Source organism: Lissotriton helveticus, chromosome 1_1 (assembly GCF_964261635.1).
Source record: "Lissotriton helveticus chromosome 1_1, aLisHel1.1, whole genome shotgun sequence".
In the NCBI taxonomy this organism is placed as follows: Eukaryota; Metazoa; Chordata; class Amphibia; order Caudata; family Salamandridae; genus Lissotriton; species Lissotriton helveticus.
In genome coordinates this window covers 257,251,115-257,269,697 of record NC_136057.1, presented here as the reverse complement: position 1 = coordinate 257,269,697, position 18,583 = coordinate 257,251,115, and the positions used below count along the sequence as shown (strand labels likewise).

Below are 18,583 nucleotides of genomic sequence, written 5' to 3'. Positions count from 1 at the left end.
GCTCTTTCTATGTGTGCTGCAGAGTCAGCACACATAGAAAGAGGAGAAATAAAAATGTATTTCTCCTCGTTGCGCCAATCTACGCTTTCTTTTGCTTGGCGTTAGTTTTTGCCTCTGCTTCAGATTTACAGATCCTTGTAAATCTGGGGCAGCGTGAAAAAGCAGTGGGTGGTGCAGTGGAACGCCCACAGTAACACTCATTGCATGCCCCTTTCACGCAGACAAACCAGCGTGAAAGGTTACCATATTTATAAAGCTGCCTTAAGCCACACAAAGTGGCTGAACGCCACTTTGCAAATATGGTGCTGGGCATTGCGCCAGCGGAACGTCGTAAAAAGTGACATTCTGCTGGCGCAATCCCCTTGTAAATATGCACCTTAGTTGCACAGTCGTGGGACTCTCTGTAGAGCTTTGGGCACCAGCATTCATTACTGTACAAAACGAGTACTGGATTTAGCAGACAATAAGTGGACTCGTTTGTTGAAAACAAGGCCTGTCTGCGGCTAAGGCCATGAGAGAGGGCAGAAGGCAGAATGGTGTGTGGGAGGGGGCGGCTGTCCCAGGGACCTTGCAGTCACAACGCGGCTCAGTTGACGGGACAGAAGGAACTCTAAACTTGCCAGTTCATTCCACGTTTTCCCTTTAGGGAGCCAGCTCTGCCCTGATTAGCGCCCGGACCCCGTGATCCCACATTTCTCGCTCCCTGGTGGCTCATCAAGGCCCGGGCCCGGAGGGCGGGAAGCGGGCCGCCCACGCACACTCTGCCCTTGTTTGGAAGCAAGTTTAGCAGAGGATGTGGTTAAAATATCTAATCCCCACAGCTACACGCACGCTGCTATTATTAAAGTCAGAATTTCTGTTTCCCTTTCCTTCAGGGCAGAAAGGACTCGTTTTTCCCTGCTTGTCCTGGTGAGCGTTAGCTTGGGCTTGTTGGAATAAAGCTCGAAGCCCAGAAGCATCCGACCCTTCGACTGCTTGTCGTCGGCAACAGGTAATATTTCCCATAGACAGAACGTGTTGCTATGAAATGTTAGTAACGAAGTTTCTAAAATGTACGCGTCTTTACTACCCGTGGTAATTGTCTTAATGAGAAGGGGTGCAGGCGGTGCGGCAGATAATGGCCTTTTGTTCATTGAGGGCTGGATTCAACAAGTGTTCGCGCGCATGAGTTGAAACATGGGGGCATATTTATAAAGAAGTGAGGCTGCGCCACTCTGAGTCATTTAAAAAGCGGAGGGGTGTGCTGTATTCACGAGAATACGGCGCACCCCTGTGTTTTCTCCTGCACTAAATAGGCTGCCTAGCGCCAACACAGACACACTTGCGCCATGGTGCAAGGGGTGCAAGGGCGCCTGCTTTCCAAGGATGATTGTTTATGTGCAGAAAAGGGCACCTTCCTGCACATACATAATCATTAAAGGCGAGTTGCTTCTTTCTCCTCGTTGCACCACTCTAATGCCTGCTTTTCAGTGGTATTAGTTTTTGGCGCTGCCTTGATTTACAGATCTTCGTAATTCTGGGTCAGCTACAAAAAGCAATGGGTGTTATGGTGGAACGCCACCAGGAACACCCATTGCATGCCCCTTTGACGTAGAAAACTGCATGAAAGGGTACGATATTTACAATGCCCAATTAAGTCACAAAAAGTGGCTTAGCGCCGCATTGTAAGTATGAAACAGGGCACTGTACCACTGGAGCGTTGTAAAAAGTGATGCTCGGGTGGCGCAATGCACTTGTAAATATGCCTCATTGTGCGCAAAATTACCACAATGAAAATTCACAATTTCTGAAAATAGAAAGAAAATTGACCACTTTCACTTTGTGCAACGTGTACTTGCCAATATTAATAATATTGTGTTTTATGTTGTGTTTCTTTACATACTTGCCTCTTTTCTAATCACTGTAAATAAAAGTTACTATGGTTCGCGTTTACAGCTATTCAGTTTTCCCACTCCGGAAGTATGGAAGGCTGAAAGGCCCTGCCGGAGTTGGCACTGGTGAGCTGCAGATCTCATTGTGCTGCAGATGTGAGCGTTCACCATGCTGAGCAGCTCCCAGGGTACCTTTTAAGCCATTTCAAATTCAGTGTTGTGGGTGGGACTATGTTTGTGGGTGTACCTGCAAATGTAGGTGTGCTCCCAGAAAAGTCATTCTTCGTTAGGTATTCAGCTACCACTTTCAGGTAGTTGTCCACTTTCTAGTGGTTACTTTAAGTACAGCCCAGGCATAGCTGTGAGAGAGTAGCCTCACACTGCGAATTAAGCGAATTTTGTAAAATGATTCAGCATTGTTTCCATGATGTGGGTTTATACAAGCGAGGGGCACAGTTCTCAATTTTACATTAGACAAATACTCTACAAGATATGCAAGTTGAGATTAAGCGCCTCGGCAGTCAACCATAATCATATTACATGTTGGTAGCTTTATCAGTTGATAGTCCAGTATTTGATAACAAAAAGATCCTTTTGGTACCCACAAGTCATCAGTGGTCTGCACATTATGCATCAGTGGGGGATTCCTTGTTAAGTGACTAACCTAAAGTGAAATCTATCAGCAAGCATTAGAGACAGCAGAAGGCATGTAGAGTTGCACATTGCATTTTCTTTGCAGAGAGGCAGAGGGAGCGATGCCATCAGGAAGCCCTCCTGCCCTCTTTCTGAGACACTGTTGAGGCCCCTTGGGAGCAGTCCCTGGCCACCAGCCTTATCTTTAATGGGTGAAAGGGGGGTTGTGTCATGCAATAGATGCTACTCTGTACTTATTCCCATGCATACCTGATTTGTCTGCAAAGACGAGATCACTTTCCTGAGTCCTCGTACCAACCTCTGGTCGTCTGAGCCACTTGTGACCTGGGATTGTGCCTCCTCCCCTCGCCCGCCTACCGCTTGTCCTCTGTGGTTGTAGGATGGAGGCACGCATGGCTAAACCACGCGTTCCTCTCCATCGCTGCCCTAACCATGAATGTGTCTGAACAATGCATTCCTTGACCACGCATGCCTTTACAATGCAATTTCGTGGTAAAGGTATATGTGTGGTAAAGTTCACACCCAAGCCCTTAACAATGAGCCCTAAAAACTACCCCAGCCCCCTCCCCGAGCCATAAAAACTACCCCGCCCCCCTTGATACATAAAAACAAACCTGACCCTCCTGAGCAATAAAAAAGTACCCTGATCACCCCTGAGCCCTAAAAGCTTCCCCAACCCACAGCCCTAAAAATTCCCCGACCCCCCTTAGCCCCAAAAACTAACCCACCCCCGCCTTAAAAACGCCCTCCAAAACTAGGTCCCAGCCCCACTTACCTCACATCATCCTCCCCGATCCTTCCTCTTCCCGGGCCAGCCCATTCCAACATCTAGGCCACGCATATGCCTTAACTATGCATATGGATAGTTAAGACATGAGCGTGGCTGCGCTGGCGGGGAAACGGCATGCACGGCTTAGCCTGTTTTGTAAAGGCCATTTCCCATCCTCTATGGTCATCTATCCAGCACAGCCCCTTGTGCCACCTGACCCTTCTAGACCTCTCGGTGTGGTGTGGTCAGCTAAAGGGCGGGGAGGTTAGGAGCGTCTTCCTTTGTCGTCTTCCCTTTTAAGGCCTGTTAGAGCTTGGAAGGACCTAGGACTATTATCTCTGGCCCTGGCCACATCTCCGTCTCAGATCTGCTCCATATATCTCCTTCATATTTCCTGCAGTCTACCAACACTCCTTCAACATGAATACTGATAGCTGCCCAGGCTCTCCTTTCCTAATTCTGCTCTTCTGGATGGGCCCTTTAGATCCACCTACTAGTGGTGGTGTTCTCTTCAGGAGCCTGCCCAGTGGATTTCAAGGGACTGTGCTCTGTGTGTGGAAAAAGAATTGCACCCGAGCATAGGCTACAACTCTCCAAGTATACGAGATGACCATCTGCCTCTTCTTTGATAAATAGAGATATTTGACCCAAACTCTACTGAACTACATACAGTCAGGGGTCAAATGACTTAGCAAATTCAGGATTCCCCCTAGTCCCAGTGAAAACGGTCTGAGTTGGGGGAAAGGTGAGTAGCAGGAGGGAAAGCAGAAGCGCACAACGGTAAGACCTAGAGCTCATTCCCTATAGAGCTGCACACAGTTCTTTGCTCATCAAACATAGTGTGCACTCCCTTGCTATATATTCAAATATAAAAGACCCCACTTTATACATTGCCTTGCTAAACCCCTCTTCCTTAGAAACTTCTCCACCAGCTGGGTCTCGTGGCATGGTGGACTAATGCACCAATGTAGGTGCCTGTGTTTGACCTTATGGTCACAGGTTCAAATCTCGGTAGGTTCCACTCAGCCTGTCATCCTTCTGGGGCCAATAAAATTAGTACTGTTGGATAACCATAAACATCTGTTATTCAAGATACCCTTGGGTAAACGTGCGCTTTATAAATAAGCAGTATGTTCTCACATATAAATCTAGACAACTGCGGTCTATATATCATCCATTGTTTTCAATATATGATGTTCAACCTTCAACACAGTCATTTTGCCCCTACAACATCTTAACTTCCTTTCTTTGATCTATCCTTCTAAATAAATGATGAGTGTGTATAACCAGAGGAAATATTCTTCACAAATGTCAAGTCGTATCAATTACCACAAGATAAAATGCAACTGAGGCACAGCAAAATGTATTAGAGCTATCCTGTAATAGACTGATGGGAATAGAGTACAACCAGTACTCTGAATAACCCATAGTGGTTTTTTAAATAAATGTAAGCAAAATATATTTGGTAGAAAAGGGATCTTTTTTGTCGTTGTAGGTTATTCAAGAACCAGGATATATCCTTGTGATGGCGTGCAATTTTCTGATCCCATTCAAAGAGAAAGAGCAGTTGGCTAATGAAACAGAAGGGAATTACTCTACTATAATTTGGTATGTGGATTATGACATATTTTACTGGATAAACTTTTTCATTTCTCTGCTGGGATGCATCGAAAATGGTTTGGTCGTATGGCTTCTTGGTTTCCACATAAAGAGGAACCCCTTCAGCATCTACATCTTGAATCTGGCCATCGCAGACTTCTCGTTTCTTCTCTGCGTCTTCTGTCTGAGTATTTTTTACATAGCGGATAATGAAAGTTACACCACTAGTGCTTATATAACTATAGAGTTAACACAGCTGATTATGCAGTTTGGATACAACACAGGACTCTATCTGCTGACAGCTATCAGTTTGGAGAGGTGCCTGGCCGTCCTCTGTCCCATCTGGTTCAAGTGTCGTCGTTCTGGACACCAATCAACAATTGTGTGTGTCCTGATTTGGGTTTTTGCTTTATTAATAACGCCGATGGAGTCTTTGATGGATTCAATATGTCCAGCAGCAGTATTCTTCAGCAGCATCTTCCACTGCCTAGTCTGTGTGCCACTCATGGTTATGTCAAGCTTGGTTATGCTGGTGAAGCTAAAGATAACAGCTGTAAGGTCTCCTTCTTCACAACTGTACGTGGTGATAATCACAAGCGTCTTCATATTTCTCTTTTTCGCAATGCCAGTTAGATTCTACTATGCATTTGAAATACTCTATAGTTCAGAAATACCTTATAATTTGTACCATGCCACCATTCTTCTCTCCACCATCAACAGTAGTATAAACCCCCTCATCTACTTATTGGTGGGCAGCAGGAAGGAGAAGAGGTTCAGGGAGTCTATCAAGGTTGTCCTCAGCAGGGCCCTTGATGATGATACCGGTTCAGATCACGTAAAGAACAACTCTAACTCACCCACCTCTACTATGAGCTAAAGGTGAAGAAAGAGATGAAGGGAATCAAATGAAGTTGAGTTGTCCAACCTAGTGGAACCTCTGCATCCAGTGTCCAATCCAGAAATACAAAACAGGTTTTTGTTGAAAGTGATGTGAGGAATTGAAACAATGTTTGCCTCAAAGAGACCAATATCCAATGAGGGATCCTGAATTACAATCCTAAAATATTTTTTTGCTTGGGATGGGTGAAGTGAGAAACAGGTGGAGACTATTAATGTGTTCGTGTTTTACAAATAGTCACAGGACAACATTATGTTGCACCACTGTTTCCACCTGATGGTGTTTAAAACATATATTTGATGGATGGCACTTCCAATGTTTTTATGGAGAGGACTAAGATTATGGTTGAAAGGGAGCTCATAAACCACCTTATTGTGGGTGCTTATGATTATGGATAGATGAACTGATGTTTGATGAGAGAGACAGAGAGGCATGGCAATGGAACTTGGTGAGTGACGGTGACTGATCACATAACAGAGGTCATGAGACAGAAGTGGTGCTATCAGAGCAGCACATGGATTGTCAAACTTCTCCACTCTGTCTTTAGCAACATACATGACTGCCTATGAGTGATGTTATAGAATATCTCCCCAAGGACATGGAGATCTCATCACCTTTTTACAAACACATACAGCATTAGGTGGTTCAGAACAAGTAATGGGAACATTAGCCAAGAATTCAGGTACTTTGAGTAAATGTACAACAACAAATGTATCACCTGCAAACCGAGTCAAGCACACATGATGAAAGGCTGGTTAAGAGGTTATCAATGCAACAGTTCAAACAGGATTATTTTGCATAAAAACAGAAGTAGCCGTGTCATCAAATCCAAGTGAATCACAATTATTACTACATTCTAAAGTGTTGCTGGTGTACGGTGTGCCAACCCGGAAAAGATTTCAAGTAGACAAGAGTAATATTACAAATCACCCAGGGAACTTTGACCAGTGTTAGAGAAACAAATGTATTCAAAGCTGAGATATTCACAGACATGTATGACTGGACAATCAGAGGTGGCAGAAGAAAGTGAACTGGTTTTATTAGGCCGTGGCTCCTGTTTTTACAGCAAACAGAGGAGCCACCATTCACAGTAACAATGAAAAAGAGCTGCAAACCGGCCCACATTTTGGGCTGCCAGGAGTTAGGATTTGGTAGAAGACAGAGGAAGGTTTGCAGTGGATCATGGCTTGCTAAGATTAGAAACTAGTCTAAATGGAAATCAGACATAGGTGCGTCAGTCATGAAAATGTAAGCCAAAACCTCATTTGTTTACTTCTTCTAAAGACTGATTGTATGAGAATTATTGAACCACAGATTTCCATATGGTGACTTTGGTGTGCCACACAGATGTTTGTTTTTAGTGTCAATGGGGCAGTAATCCCTGGAGTAAGAGACCAGGTGGTACCACCACAGAGAACCCCATGGCGTCTAAATTTATAGCATTACAACTTAACCCACGTTGCCATGGATGGAAAGATAGACACCTATTAAGGAAGGGGGCACACTGTTTTGCCACAGTTTGTTTCACTTGCAATAGCTTTTATCAAGTAAAGTAGTGATAAATATAACACACATATGACCAAGTAGGTTCAACCCTCAGAATAGTGTATGTTCCCATGGCCTGGTATTTTACTAATCTTTAAACAGATGGCATGTTACCTGCTTAACAACTGGTATATGTCCTCAAGCAAAACTTTCAGACATCAACATTGCAAACCGACGGCTCACTGAAGATGAGACTGCCACTAACCATTCTTTGACCAGGTACTGCATGCAGGATTCTCACCTAATAGAAGGAGCCAGAACATGTGATCACATAACTCCCATCCAAAAACACCACTCCTTCCAACTGGAAGTGACAATGGACTGTAGGATTCCCTGCTTAACTCATCAAGCGTTATATGCTGCCCAACCCCACCTCCTTAAGGATAACACCTTGAGTACTCATGACGAGCTCAGCTCGTCATGACAAGCTCAACTCGTCATGAGGCACAGTGGCACTGTGCTCATTACGAGCTGAGCTCGTCTCATGACTGCCGCGGCGCTCCCACGCGGGGAAAATTCCCCTGCTGAGCGTTCCATAGAAACGGGCGTGGTCATGACGAGCTCAGCTCATCATGAGCACAGCGCCACCGTGCAGCGTGACGAGCCGAGCTCGTCACAAGAACTGCAGTGCCGTGCGCGCCCCCCTCCCCCACACCTCGCGGGTATTAGCCCAGTGGCGAAGGGGATAAAGGTTATGTTATAGCATTTATTGAGCGCACTGTTACCGTAGGTATCCTGGCGCGATGTGAAACATCCTTGGGCATGAGCCCGGAGTCCTGATAGTCTGCAAACAACTAAGTTTTTAAGGCTTTTCAAAAAGCCAAAAGGTTCGACATACCTCTCAAATACAAGGGGAGCTGATTCCAGGCTCGAGCTGCATTGACTACAAAGCTTTAGCCTCCCCATGTGGCTTTTTTTTACAAATGGCACATAGACCAGTTTGGCATCAGATGAACATAATGGTCTATTTGGAATGTACCAGTACAGCCACTCTTTTAGATAGGCCGGTCCTGCTCCGTACAGTGCGTTATGCACAAGACACAACGCCTTGAACCTGGTACGCTTCCCAACTGACAGCCAGTGCAACTTCCATATCTCTTTCGCTATTGGGGCGTGTTTTGGGATGCCCAACACCAGTCTGGCAGTCATTCGTAAATGTGGATTATTGGAAGAAATGCCATCCAATATATGTCCTGCTGTTGAGGCGCCTCTGTTACCCGTCGCTCTAAGTTACCACACTTCATCAAGTCTAACAATTTGGCTGTGTCTGGATCTGCTGTAGTTTCCAGATGGAAATTAAAATCCCCGAACATTCACCGGAGGCCACAGGAACAGAAGCCCTGATTCAAAAATAACTTTATTCGGTTCCAGAGACCATAAAAGTTTCAAACACATACTTTCTGCAATAAAATGTCCATAACGTATAGTTACAGAGGCATAAATAAAACCAGTATAAAAACAGACAAAAGATGGTATTCAGACAATTTTGGTAGAGAATGAAAACCCTAGCGCCAAGTACCGAATGCAAGGGACAGAAGCTATCTTGGAACTCCCAGCATTCATAAGAGCGAAAACATCCAAACAGGCTTTCTCCTGCCTCGCCTTCAGACTGTGGTACTCTATCCGGGATCATACTAGGCTAAACTGAACTCTTAGGGGCCCATTAGGATGTCGGGCGGATTGCCACCGCCAGCCTGGCGGGGGCAATCTGCCCGACATCCTGATTAGTTTTCCCCCCGCCATATTAGTATGGCGGGGGGGACCTCGGCGGACTGAAAGACCGTCCGCCGCTTTTCCGCCCCTGCGGGCCTCCAAAGTGAAGGAGGGGTGGTGGGTGCACACGGGGGGTACCTCTGGTACCCCCCTGTATTTGCATATACAATGCGGTAGGCACCGCGCGGTGCCTGCCGCATTGTGTATGCAAATGCATGCATGCATTTATGGCACTGTGGCGGGCGATGCAGAGAGCACCGCCCACCACAATGTTATAAATGCAGGATGCGGCCGCCACTGTGGCGGCCTCATCCTAATACCACCCACGGGACCCACGCCCTTATGGGGGGGCGGTCCCAATCCCCGTCAGGATGGTGGGCGGGCAAAGTCTGCCCGCCATCCTAATGCCCCCCTAACTATTCAAAGTATGCATTCCTCACCTGGTGTAGGAAAATGAAGGGGAAAGAAAGAGGAATGGAATACTTCAACCAGACACTCAGTGATTTACTTGCATTCAGCAATGATCCACACACTTACACTGAATCATCTTAAAGAACAAAAGGTTATTACTACCCAGTGATCCACACACTATCTTCTTTGTGAACATTACTGCAGCAATTGTCGGTTGTCTTGTAACAGAAATTCACAGAAGTTTTGACTATACATTATTTTTTTGCTCTCTCTTCAAATGCATATGGATAATTCCGAAGTTTTTCTTTTTCATATCACAATTTCAATCGCAAACATACTCTGAATTCTCTGCATAATCTAGTAGGTAGTTTGTTTGAAAGTAACTGCACCGGTGTTTGTTGTCTTTTCTCATTATGCTGAAAGGGAAGTCATTGTACAAGTTAAGACTTCTGACAAAATGCTGAATGTCACTTCACCACCTTTGTTCTCGACTCATCTAGGAGAATGTTAGTTGGTTGGAGTAAATGGAATACACTTTTTCAAAATTACATAGCAGCATGTGGGCCAAACAGAGGTCTTGAGAGGAAAATATCTTTGCTACAGCATTGTTTGGGTGTAGACGGACAGGAAGTGTTAGAGCATTTGCCTGCTTTACAGGCAGAATACCCTTGAGGTTTAATTTAAATGCATATGACATATGTATCTAACAAAAATTATTTATTTCCTACCATTAATTAGTATCACCTTAGAATGCTACCATTTTGTAAGATTATACAAAGAGAAGAAGAGATGTTGAAAGTTTGTGTCTGCTCTTATGAAAGTATCTGCTACCTGCAAGTTTGGTGGCTTGTGCGATGAACATATCAGGGTTGCTTCTCAATTTTAATAGACATAAAATAAGGTAGGAACATGGTTAGAAGATTAAACTCCTCTTCCTGAAGTTTTGGTAGTGGCAAAACAAATAGAACATAGGATGATTTATGTGAGAGATTTAACAAAACATGAAAACAAATATCTGGGGAATGCCATAAAAGAGGAAAAAATAGGATACCAATATAGGAGCATAGAGTGATTTCAAGGGTCGGTGGTTTCACTGAGGACAAAGGGGACATATAGCTCACTACAAAGATTGTCCTGTGATCAGAGCTTCTTGCAACACATGTGGTAAGAATGGTCACTCTGTGGTTTGTTGTAGAAGTAGTAAAGTAGTCCAATGGAAAAACAGAGCAGTGACAGACAAGATAGTTATCGAGATGGGTAATAAGAATCGAGGTACCCTTAAGTTCAAGGTGTGCAGTGAAGGTCTTAAAGTTCAAGTAAGTTTTGTGTCTTCTTCCAATGACCTTTGTTTCTGAACAACTGATTAAAGGTTTGTTTGGAGGGAAAGTACGTCTGTAAAAACGGATATTAATCCTGGGAGGTATGAAGGACAACACATACAATTGAGAGGATGTTTCCAAGGTGAGACTTACTACAGGGATAGGTTTGCCATAAGACAAATGTATGTTTCTGTTAACAGGGACGGCATGTTAGATTGGTCAGTACAAAAAGATTTAGGGGTGTATTTAGATCCCAATGCTAAACCACAAGTTCAAATATAGTTGGTGAAAAATCAAATAGCATAAATTACCACTTAGTGTGCATGGAACGGTAAAGGTATACCGGGAGAAATTATGCACATGGTGGCTCATAAATGTGATGTGAAGATCCAGTTGTGTGAAAATAGGAGAGCTTTAAATAAAGTAGATGTAGTAGATAAATTGCTTCTGCCTAACAATTCGGCAAAGGTGGTGGCCCTAGTAGGTGCAAAGGTTTTCTCAATATTGGACTTGTCATCAGCTTGACTCCAGGTGGGTCTCCATCCAGAGTCTCAAGAGTTACCCACCTCACCATGCCTGTGGGAGCATACAAATTCAAACACATGCTGTTACGGGTGGCTTTGACATCCTCTATTTTCTAGAGAATTATGTCATCAATATTGGCATTTATACCTGGTGTGTTTTTTTCTATCGCAATGAAATGATACAACGCGGTAGTATTAAGACACAACATGATGAGAGAGTGACGATGCTGTTAAGAAAATTCTTAAAGTATGACCTGTCAATCAAGGTATTGAATTGAACCCAAGAGAAACGGTTATGCATAAAAATAAGGATGAGATGCTCCTTGTTGGGGATGGTGGGATTCTACAGCGAGTTCATTGACAATTTGGCAAAGAGAACATTTACCATAGAAACGTGATGAAGAACAAGGTTTTGTTTAAATGCAACATGGCATGTGAAAAAGAATACAATAACATCAAGAGTCGTCTAGCTAATTCGCCCAGACTGAAAACTTTTATCCCAGGTCGTAAGTTCAGTGACAATCGACACCAACTCAAAAGGTTGGCAGCATTTCTGATACAGAATAGTGTGAATGTGGAAGATAAAAAAAACGTATGCTTCTAGATCTCTGTATGGTTCAGCGATCGATTATTATGTCACAGTGAAGGAGTTATTAACTGTACGTTAGATTTTTAACACGTTTAGAAATTTCTTATGGGACACAACGATTTGTCATGCATTTGTCGGATCATTTTTATATAATAACTTTGACATCTTTTTATCCCATTACAGTAGTTCTTTGTCAGATAGTCCTTTTTTAATATTTATTATATATTTATTTCAGACTCTTATGTATTGCTACTGTATTTCAATGTATTTCTGTTTATCTATAATAAAAATATTTGAACACAAGATATTTCTTCCGGGGCACAATAATTAAAGTACGCATGGATTATAAACCTTTAAGGAAATTGTTTAGAAAGAAAAAGCTTGAAGCACTGACTGGTAGTCTCTGACGGTGGGTGATAAACTGGCAGTAGTACACATTTGAAGTAGAGAATTCAAAAAGAGAGCGGGAAATTGCTTGTCCATGATAGTGGATGTTTCTGACCGGAAAATGGATGCACATGATTTGCAGGAGTTAGAAGAATGGTTTATGGAGAATGGGTGTGTGGTCACCAAGGGTGTACTTTCAGGAGCAGAGCTCAAAGAAGCATTGTTTAGAGACAACATTTTGGGGAAAGAATATACTTACCAATGGGTAGAAATGAGAGGAAGGGTGGGAGCACTTAAGATCGTTTTGGATGGTCAGAGAAGAGTTGGCAGAGGTAGAGGGATATTTGTTTAGGGCTACTAAATTAACTTCCCTTGGTGTATTGCGGGAGAGACTGAACAATATGGGGCACGAGGAGCATTTCGGTATTTACAAGATGAAAGAAATATTAAGATAGGATTTATGATGGCCAGGAAAGGATGTTCTGTCATGCATTGTAGTAAACTTTGCAACAGACTATGGGAAGAAGTGGCTATCGATATTGTGCAACCATTGACAAGTGAAGTCAACTTCCATGTGTTAGTCCTGGTGGATCTCTTTTTCTAATGACCAGAGATAAAGCGTGTCTCCGACATCAGCACCAAAAGTATTAACACATTTTTAGAAAAACTATTCTCTAAAGAAGGGCTTCCTGCTTCAATTTTCACTGACAAAGGGATGCAGTTCTGTTCGAAGGAAATGCAAATGTACTTGGAAACTAATGGTATTGTACACTATTGTTGTGCCCTATATGATACATAAACTAATGGAGATATTAAAAGGCATAGCAAACACTCAAAGAATGCATTCACCTGACTAGAAGCATTGGATTGAAGGGACGAGATGAACTAATAACACGCCTTGTTTCTTATCGGGTAACGCCACGCCAACTTACTGTTCAATCTCCTTTTGAGCTGTAAGGGGCAGTAACCCTAACTCTAAACATGTTCCAGAATAGATGGAAGTAGCGGAAAGTTGGGTGAATATGTGTACAGCTGATTCATTGAGGCACAGAAAACTGAGTGTACAGAGGTCATGCAAACAAAAGTATGGTGTTTAAAAACCCTGTTTTGGTGAGAGTGAAAGAAAAATTGGGTGAAGATGAAAGATCCCACAGGAGTAGGCTCTCTAAGTTTATCAGACCCATAAAAGTAGTTAAGCGATTCCGAAATGCATGAAACCACAAGATGGGATCATTATCAATTTGGGAAGATTTGCCAATTGTTTTGGGTTTGATATTGCTGGTTTTGGTAAAGTATGTGATGGCAGTAAAGATAGTGATAGCACTTGTGATACTAGTAGACGTGAATCTCATCATGCAGCGCGCAGGTCAAGTGGCCGCCTTTCTTAGCCTCCAAAATGTCTTAAAGATTATCTTTTATTTTCACTTTTGTTAGATTCTGTATTTTCCATATGGTATGTTCATTGTTATTAATCTCTTTCCTGTTAAAGTCTTTATTGTGTTGTATTGAAAATAGGAAGATGTGTAGTACCATCCTCATGGTTTTACTTCCCTTGTTTGGTAATGGACCTGTCCTCTACCAAGCAAGTGTATTCTAGAGTGCTTAGGTGATAATACAAAGTAGACTATGTATGTTGGAAAAAGATGACCTGTTGTTCTGGCTGTGGCTGTGATGCCTGTATAATAAAGCTATTTCATATTCGACCCTGGATTGCCTTGATGGACATCTTGTTTTGAGGATTTGAGGAAACCGTACTGCTCAAAGCGAGAGAGCGTGAAGGTGTTGAGGGTGGTTTTTTTTTAATCTAGGTGGTTTCTCAGCAGTCCTGTTTCTAGGCTTTAAAACCCTCCACCACTCCTGTATCTGAGTGACTTTTTAACTACTATCAGGTAGAAAGGCTGTTCTACATGGCTGGTTTCTGAAAACATCAGAGTGTGGATTGTCTTAGTCTAGCCATCTCTAGAGAGGTGGGCATGTGGATTTTGGCATCCGACTCTTCATAATGAAACATTCACCAGAACTCACCTTTTGGTTTTTTAAAGTGTATTTATCATTTTATACACCAAGTACAGACAATCAGGCCAGGGCAAAATAGAAACAATAGTACATGTGTGACACAGTAAAACGACTGAAAGAAACAAAAAAAAAGTAAAGGCCAGGTAAATTTCAAAATTAGGCACAGGTCAGCGGGGCATCACAGAGCAAGTTTGGAGATTGCCTTAAACAGCATTGAATACGTAACAATCGGTTAATTTGCCGCTTCATCATCTACAGAATGATCCAGGGGCAACAAGTAGGCTTGCAATGGCTGCCAGATATCTTCAGGCCTGGAAGTAACTGGCTGAATAGAAGCATACAATTCAGAATTAGTATCACTGTAGGTCAGGTCTTTCAGCCAGGTTGACACAGTTGGAGGGGTGCGAGCACCCCATTGAAGCCATATCTGTCATTTAGCTAGGAGCAAGGCAATAGCAGTAAACCGACATAATTCCAATGGTAATGGTGGTATGTACCCCAGCAAGGCTATCAGTGGGTTGGAAGCAAGTGACTGTTCAAGCATGAGGGACTAAGTAGATGTCCCAGCAATAGAAAGTTATGACCACACAGGTCCATGATAAATGTAGGAAATCTGCCTGGTCCGCCTGCCATTTGAGGCAACAGTGAGGTCTAAAAGGATCAAATTTTGCCAGCACCTGGGGGTTGTATAAGCACTGCGGAGGTACTTCTAATATACCGGCTTGTGATGGTTGTTGGACTTGGCCCTTTTTTCCAGGGTCAACACTGAACTTTTTCCCTTCCTCCTAGTCTTTTTTCTGACCTGGTGTTGGTGGTTTTAGGACTCTGGGCACTTTAGCACTGCAGTCCAGTGTAAATTGTGTGTGCTCTCTGTGGTAAACATGGTACGATTGGTCTACACCTGTTTGGCATATTTAATTTACCCGTCAGTCCCTTGTAAAGTGGTATCTCACAACAGGGATTAAATTGGGATTCACTTGTTCTCCTTCTGAACATTCAAATGTCTTCTCAGCATGTACATCCAATGTTAAGGGTAGTTAGAGTGTCATCACACACACTTTGACCCCAATGATATCATAGGGTTGTTGTATTTTCTATCATTATTCTCTCAGCATCTTCCTATTAACTGTAGAGTGGATAGGGGGTAGGACAAGGATAGGAAAGATTTCTTGGAGAGATGCCTTTCTTTTCGGATCTCGCCACAGCTTTCTCTTACCTCTGAGACAAGCAGTAATAAGGATAGTGCACGGCATCCCAAAAAGGTGATTCGGAAGTAGCAACAGAAACCCCTGTTTACTTCTGCTTGACTCCAATGCTTCTTAGTGCATGGGGACAGAAACAAATGCAAATCCCAACTGTCCCTCAACAGCAAGCCCAGGGTATGGTGGACTACAGCCCCTTTGGCTTTTTCCATGCCTTACACAGGAATTGGAACAGTATCTTCGCTTTGCAGTGGTGCAGAAAGCACACATCATTTGATAAGGTTTACTCTGTAACACAGCCTTGGGGGCAATTTCATGAAGTGGGTACTTAAAGTGGAAACATGACGCTCTCTGGGCCAGTGTGATATTCTATTGTTCAGCATTCTATGTATTCATGAAGTGTATGCATTCTGTATCCTGTTCTGTTATCTGTGTTTCTTTGGATGTGCATACTTCAAGTGTGGTTCCATGTTCTGTGCTCTTATTGGTAAGGGTTGCCAGTTATCTGGGCAGTCGTCAGCAGGATCATGGAGCTAGAAGGGCGCTGGTGGATGGGCTCCACTTTACGACTGGAATAAACCTTCTTTGTACAATTCGTGAAACCTGCTTATCATTTCTACAAGTACTTACCCACAAAACACAGTTTTGGGCTGACAAGTGTCCTAAATGGTTGAAAAGCTGGAGCAGCACTATTCAAGTTCCTTAGATATTGATAAATGGTTGCTTACAGGTCCAGCTTTAGGGCAGTACGAGTTGGTGCAGCCGCAGTTGGCACTGTCCTCAAGGGGCACTTTGATTAGATAAAGCATATTAACTTAAAAGCACCTGCTGCAGAGTTCCTTGTGTGTCGAGCAGTTTTCAGGCAACAATAACAATGTCTAGATAACTCTGGTGAATAATGTTCCTGCTGAGAGAGATCGCAGTTTGTCTAATGGCAGTTTTGACTCAGCCTAAAGTAACGCATAGGGTTAATATGCCTTCTGCAGAGAACGTGTACAATGCAGATCACATGTAGATAGCTCAGTGGATTACTGCTTCTGTCACAGAGATCCTTTTGTTACCTGCAGTTCAGAGGTTACAATCATAATATAGCACAGTGACCAATGAACTGGCATCAAAGAGCGGCATGCAAACTGCATGGCATAGGTTAGACTAGTGTGGTTTTTCCCTATTCTTTCATTATCCTAATGTTGCTAAAAAGGGGTCATTTAGGTAGAAACAAATTTTTATTAGTAAAGCCAACGCCAACCACTGTGGTACTTTTTAAATTCGGAATTTGTGCTTCTCCAGACCAAATTCTCTTACACTATACTATGGATGACATGCGACTCCTACACCTTGTCATCCTCATTGCCTTAAGTAACATTTATTATAGGTTTATTTACACACGTATGAATCATTGTCTCTGTATAAAGTGTTTGTGATGTAAAGTGCTCTGACACCCTACACTAGTTTGAGTAGCGCTATAAAACAAATGGAATGCATGTGAGAGAGGGGCTATGGAAAGGTGAGAGGCACTTTTGCAGTGTGGTAGTCAGGGAATCCGTGGCAGAGGATATCAATGGGCACTAAAAAAGATTGTCGCACCGGGCGCCACCAGCGATAAAGCCTGCCCAGGTTGCTTAACATTGTAACTTTAAAGGCATGCGCTGGTGTTGGCTGGAAATGTAGCAGTATTTGTTCACATGTTTAAAGTAAATAACAGGATATAACACAATAACATAAAACGCAACCTAACAACACAATTAAAACATAATAGGCACAACCTAAAAACAGAACACAACACAACAACCATAAGCACCGCTCAACATCACATTGCAAATACGCAGCACCGCAGCACAAACCACAGAAGCTAAAAAAAAATCTGTGCCACAAGAAAATGCCTCACAACACGTATGCACAAACATTCTTGTCACACATTATCGCCTCTAGAATCCTGTTTTTGTAATACGGTGGTCTTGGTCACAGATTCAACACGCAGCCACCATCTTGAGGCGTTAAGGCTCTGCCTCTCAATACAATGAGAGCAGCCGGCACCATGCAGTCTAGAGCGTCCTATTGTCTCCATAATCCTCCCAGTCTGCACCGCATGCAGGTCCATCCGCTTTCCCGCTGGCCAATGGCAGCTCTAGAAATAGCTTCTAGACATGAGAGGTTGCGCAGTAAGAACAAATTTGGGGCATTCCGGCAAGAGAAAGTTGGAGAACACAATGTTCTTTGTAACCTTCACTAGTCACACGGGGTCTTAGATCCCAGAAGCACGTGGTGCTGCAGCTAGATAGGGGCAGCTTTCAGAATAAAGCAGCATCTTTCCCCGGAAGTGCGGGAAACATTTTTTATTCAAATTTAAGAAGACCTGACTCGAGGTTCGAAGAGGAGCTAGAATCAAGCCCATGGCCTGAGCTTTCTGTGGCTCGTTCTCCTCTAGTTTCCTGAGTCACTTTGGCTGCATTTTATGATAAGCGAGTTCAAGATGGGAGGCACTGGGCAAGCGGGTGGAAACCTCCACTCATTTCCACCATTTTAAAGCTTTCCCCTCTCAGAAGTGTGTCGCTGCTTTTTAGCTTGGAGAGTTTCACCATTGGATCAGAAGCAATAGTTTTTATATTTTTAGTAAAATGCCACCGTTTCATAAAGATTCTAAGGAAAGCCATGCTGCCTGGGCTAGTAGAAGTCTATGCTACCATCTGAGAGGGCAAAGGATAACTTGTACTGGCCCCTCTTCAGCACCCACCAGCTAAGCTGAATTACCAGGTAAATAAAGATGTTGTTCTGATAAGAGACTACTGCTAACATCGCATGCATTTAAGCTTTAGAAATGTCGCTGTAGACCACCTTGCTTGACACAGCAGGACCAGAAGGAAAACTCTGGCTAGTTAGTAGTAGACAACCAAGATCTACAGAGGTGTCAGGTACAGTTGCAGATACAGAGTCAAGGGATGCAGGGTTCTAATGCTGGGCTAGTGGGAAGGGAAATGACCTCCTGTTTGGATGTGGCCAGTATGGGGGGTTTTAGAAATCACTACTCGGTATGGGCTCCCAACAGTAAGGCCAAGCCACTGACCTAATAATAAACTAAACACTTG

General features: G+C 43.4%; 1 protein-coding gene across 1 annotated transcript; it reads left to right on the top strand.

The window, feature by feature from the left end:
- Positions 1–880: 880 nt before the first annotated feature.
- Positions 881–7,706, top strand: LOC144769129 (proto-oncogene Mas-like). Its single transcript, XM_078653137.1, has 2 exons — positions 881–991; positions 4,790–7,706. Exon 2 carries the CDS (start codon positions 4,820–4,822, stop codon positions 5,768–5,770), a length of 951 nt encoding a protein of 316 aa, XP_078509263.1. The 5' UTR covers positions 881–991; positions 4,790–4,819; the 3' UTR covers positions 5,771–7,706.
- The last annotated feature ends 10,877 nt before the right edge of the window (positions 7,707–18,583 follow it).